Genomic DNA, 4,549 nt, shown 5'->3' with positions numbered 1-4,549 from the left:
ATTCTGGGTCAAGGTTTCACTGCAAACAATAATTCCAGCCGCACTGCACACACACACACACACACGGATCTGAACATGCACAGAGCGTGTGTGTGTGACCCGTTTAGCGTGTCCAGCTGACTCTTTAATAACCGGCCCACGCTGGCAAATCTGTGAAGTTATTCTAAACCTGCAAATCTGCTCTGAGCTCCTTTCATTAGAGCCCGTTCTGATGCTGACGACGAGGGCAGGGCCACCTGTCACTCACATGAGATCCACCAATAGCAAACCATCAATTCCCCACAGACACAATCAAGCCCCGCCCCTACATTTGTTCTTGTTTGCGAAGCGTTTCAGCCGATATCCGGCACACTAGAGGAGAGGAGACGCTTTCATTCCGTGGCCTTGGGCGGGTCGGAGAGCTAGATAGATAGATAGATAGATGGATGGATGGATGGATGGATGGATGGATGATAGATAGATAGATAGATAGATGGATAGATAGATGGATAGATGGATGGATGGATGGATGGATGGATGGATGGATGGATGGATGGATAGATAGATAGATAGATAGATAGATAGATAGATAGATAGATAGATAGATAGATAGATAGATAGATAGATAGATAGATAGATGGATGGATGGATGGATGGATGGATGGATGGATGGATGGATGATAGATGGATGATAGATGGATGGATGGATGGATGGATGGATGGATGGATGGATGATAGATGGATGGATGGATGGATGGATGGATGGATGGATGGATGGATGGATGGATGGATGGATGGATGATAGATGGATGGATGGATGGATGGATGATAGATGGATGGATGGATGGATGGATGGATGGATGGATGATAGATGGATGGATGGATGGATAGATAGATAGATAGATAGATAGATAGATAGATGGATAGATGGATGGATGGATGGATGGATGGATGGATGGATGGATGGATGGATGGATGGATGGATGGATGGATGGATGGATGGATGGATGGATGGATGGATGGATGATAGATGGATGATAGATGGATGGATGGATGGATGGATGGATGGATGGATGATAGATGGATGATAGATAGATAGATAGATAGATAGATAGATAGATAGATAGATAGATAGATAGATAGATAGATAGATAGATAGATAGATAGATAGATAGATAGATAGATAGATAGATAGATAGATAGATGGATGGAAGGATGGACAGATGGATAGATAATAGATAATAGATGGATGGACAGATGGATAGATGATAGATAGATGGATGGAAGGATGGACAGATGGATAGATGATAGATAGATGGATGGAAGGATGGACAGATGGATAGATAGATAGATAGATAGATAGATAGATAGATAGATAGATAGATAGATAGATAGATAGATAGATAGATGGAAGGATGGACAGATGGATAGATAGATAGACAGATCCCCCCATCAATTCCCCACAGACACAATCAAGCCCCGCCCCTACATTTGTTCTTGTTTGCGAAGCGTTTCAGCCGATATCCGGCACACTAGAGGAGAGCAGACGCTTTCATTCCGTGGCCTTGTGCGGGTCGGGCTGGTGCCGGGCGGAGAGCCGGTCCAGAGAGCGGGGCGAGTCCGCGGGTGGGCGGCAGGGGCAGCAGCGGGCGAGGTCGGCGCGGAACGAGGGCGTGTACAGGCCGTAGATCACCGGGTCACAGCAGGTGTTCAGGTTCCCGAAGACGAAGAGCAGGTGGTGGATGTACTCGGGCGTGACCTTCAGCATCTCCGGCTGGAACCAGTACCAGATGCCCAGCAGATAGTAGGGCGTCCAGCAGACCACGAACGACATGACGATGATGACGGTCATCTTCAGCGTCTTCATCCTGGCCTTCGGGATCATGTCTGTGCCGCTGCGTCGGAGAGACTCGCCCGCTGCGGAGACAAACACATCATCAGACATGTGACCGGAAGGAGAACGAGGCAAAGCGGGATAGAGTTACAGAGCTCAGGTCAGTCCTTCCAGAAAAATGCAGCTTTTTTTTGTGTGATAATCCTTGATTATGCGGCACGTTTTCTTAAAAAATGCGATGGAAAATGTGGGATATTTATGCGATTTTACTCGACAAAAAACTGCGGTTTGATGAAAAAGAGAAAAAAAGCACTACATCACAGAAAGTGCTGGGAATATGTTAAAGGGTTAGTTCACCCAAAAATGTAAATTGTGTCATTAATGACTGAGCCTCATGTGGTTGGACACCCGTCAGACCTCCGTTCATCTTCAGACACAAATGAAGATATTTTAGTGTAAATCTGATGCTCTGAAAGGCCTCCATTGGCTCAACTTTACACTCTCAAGACCCTTAAAAGACGTCGTTACAAAGTCCATCTCACTACAGTGGTTCTAAAATAACTTTATGAATCGGCGACAATAGTTTCTGTGCTAAAACCTAAATAACGACTTATATAGAGATGACCGATTTCAAAACAATGCATCATGAAGCTTCGAAGCGTTATGAATCAGTGAGTCGATTCATGATTTGGATTCCGTGTCAAAACTGCTGAAATACGTGACTTTGGCGATTCAAACCGCTGAATCGACTCACTGATTCATAATGCTCCAAACCGCTGAATCGACTCACTGATTCATAACGCACCAAACCCCTGAATCGACTCACTGATTCATAACGCTCCAAACCCCTGAATCGACTCACTGATTCATAACGCTCCAAACTGCTGAATCGACTCACTGATTCATTACACTCTGAAGCTTCATGATGCTGTGTTTTGAAATTGGTCAACACACCGGGAAACTGCTTTGCTTTGGTCTTTTGCTGTTATTTTTGTTGGCGAATGTGAATTTGCTTCATCATGGTTTCAGCGATATCTATGGTTTCTCCGCAGGGGTTTGCAGCTTTTCGATGAAGTTTCTCGTCGGGTAATTACGCCACTTCAAAACGTTCTTGTGTGAAGTAAACGAACATTTTTCAACTTTCTGCTAATATATATGACTTTTTTGGAATGAAAATGCGGGGATTATGAAATCATGCTAGCCCCGCATATTTTGCGCATGGAAATAGGCAATTTATGCTGCGAAAGTGCAGCGTATTTGAAAAAATGCGGCCCTTGCATAAATATGCGGGCTGATTATGCATTAAATCATGCGATGGCATAATGGCGTTTTTCTGGAGGGACTGTCAGATCATGCGTTCGCAACACTGAGGTCAAGGGTTGGATCTGCGCTGGCACACACACTCCGCCTGTCTCAGCGCCTGTAGAAACTCCAGGCAAACCCCTCAGAATGCCTGACCTTCATCATGCCCTTCACAATCACACTCTTCAGAGGGAGGAAAAGAGAAGCTGTGCTGATCCGCTGCTGCTGCTGCTGCTGCTGCTGTGATATTACAGTAATCCACTACTGTAGTCATGTGACTGTGAGCCGCTCTTACTGAGCCCCTCATGGAGCCGCTAAACCTGAGGGGCATTATGGGTATTACTGATGTATTTCTGTCTGTTTTACATCAGTGTCATTGAGTCACGTGTGAGAGTCAGTCCAACCACATGATTTTTGGGAAATCATAATTATCAGATCAAAAGTCAAAAAGGTTTTTTGACTGTAAATTTCGACTTTATTTCAGAATTATGACTTAATTTCGACTTTATGTAAATTTGGAATTTTTATGTAAATGTCAACTATTTCAGATTTATGACTTAGGCAAGGCAAGTTTATTTGTATAGCACATTTCATACACAGTGGCAATTCAAAGTGCTTTACAGAAATTAAATTAAAATATTCGTAGGTGAATAAAATAATATATATATATATTATAACCCCTATCTGGAGTGGAAGAAAATGGAGAGTCAGGTTTACGTTAAAAGTATTTGTCAGGTTGTGTGGGTTTAAACATTACCCTTACAGACTAATGACTAAGATCTCTATCCGTCAGAGCGGATCTAAACACACTCCGTCTCTCAACCTCTTCCACCCAGAGAGCCTTAACAAAATAATACAAATAATAATAAATGTATGTATTATTAGTATGTCTTTGCAACTTTTGCAACTTTTTATTTCATGACTTAGTACGTCATAATTTCGACTTTATGTAAATTTCGTCTTTTTATATCATAATGACTTTGAATATCATAATTTTTTCAATTCCAAATTTATATCATTGGCATCTTGATGGATGGATGGATGGATGGATGAGTAGATGAATGGATGGATGGATGGATTGATGGATGGGTAGATGGATGGATGGATGGATGATGGGATGGGATGGATGGATGGATGGATGGGTAGATGGATGGATGGATGGATGGATGGGTAGATGGATGGATGTATGGATGGATGGATGGATGGGATGGATGGATGGATGGATGGATGGATGGGTAGATGGATGGATGGATGGATGGGTAGATGGATGGATGGATGGGTAGATGGATGGATGGATGGATGGATGGGTATATGGATGGATGGATGGTTGGATGGGTATATGGATGGATGGATGGATGGATGGGAATATGGATGGATGGATGGGTATATGGATGGATGGATGGATGGGTAGATGAATGGACAGGTAGATGGATG

At 43.4% G+C, this 4,549-nt stretch overlaps 1 protein-coding gene across 1 annotated transcript in view; it reads right to left on the bottom strand.

Moving 5' to 3' along the window:
• Positions 1-1,531: 1,531 nt before the first annotated feature.
• The window catches only part of gnrhr3 (gonadotropin releasing hormone receptor 3), a gene marked incomplete at both ends in the record, with an annotated part of 8,105 nt that continues 5,087 nt past the window's right edge, over positions 1,532-4,549 (bottom strand). Inside the window, one exon of the mRNA XM_079838155.1 lies at positions 1,532-1,896. Within this exon, the coding sequence (XP_079694281.1) occupies positions 1,532-1,896 (365 nt within the window). The remainder of the gene's footprint in view (positions 1,897-4,549) is intronic.

Source organism: Gobio gobio (assembly GCF_949357685.1).
Source record: "Gobio gobio genome assembly, chromosome: 15".
NCBI lineage: Eukaryota > Metazoa > Chordata > Actinopteri > Cypriniformes > Gobionidae > Gobio > Gobio gobio.
The sequence above is the reverse complement of the archived record's forward strand: the minus strand, read 5'-3'. Positions and strand labels throughout refer to the sequence as shown.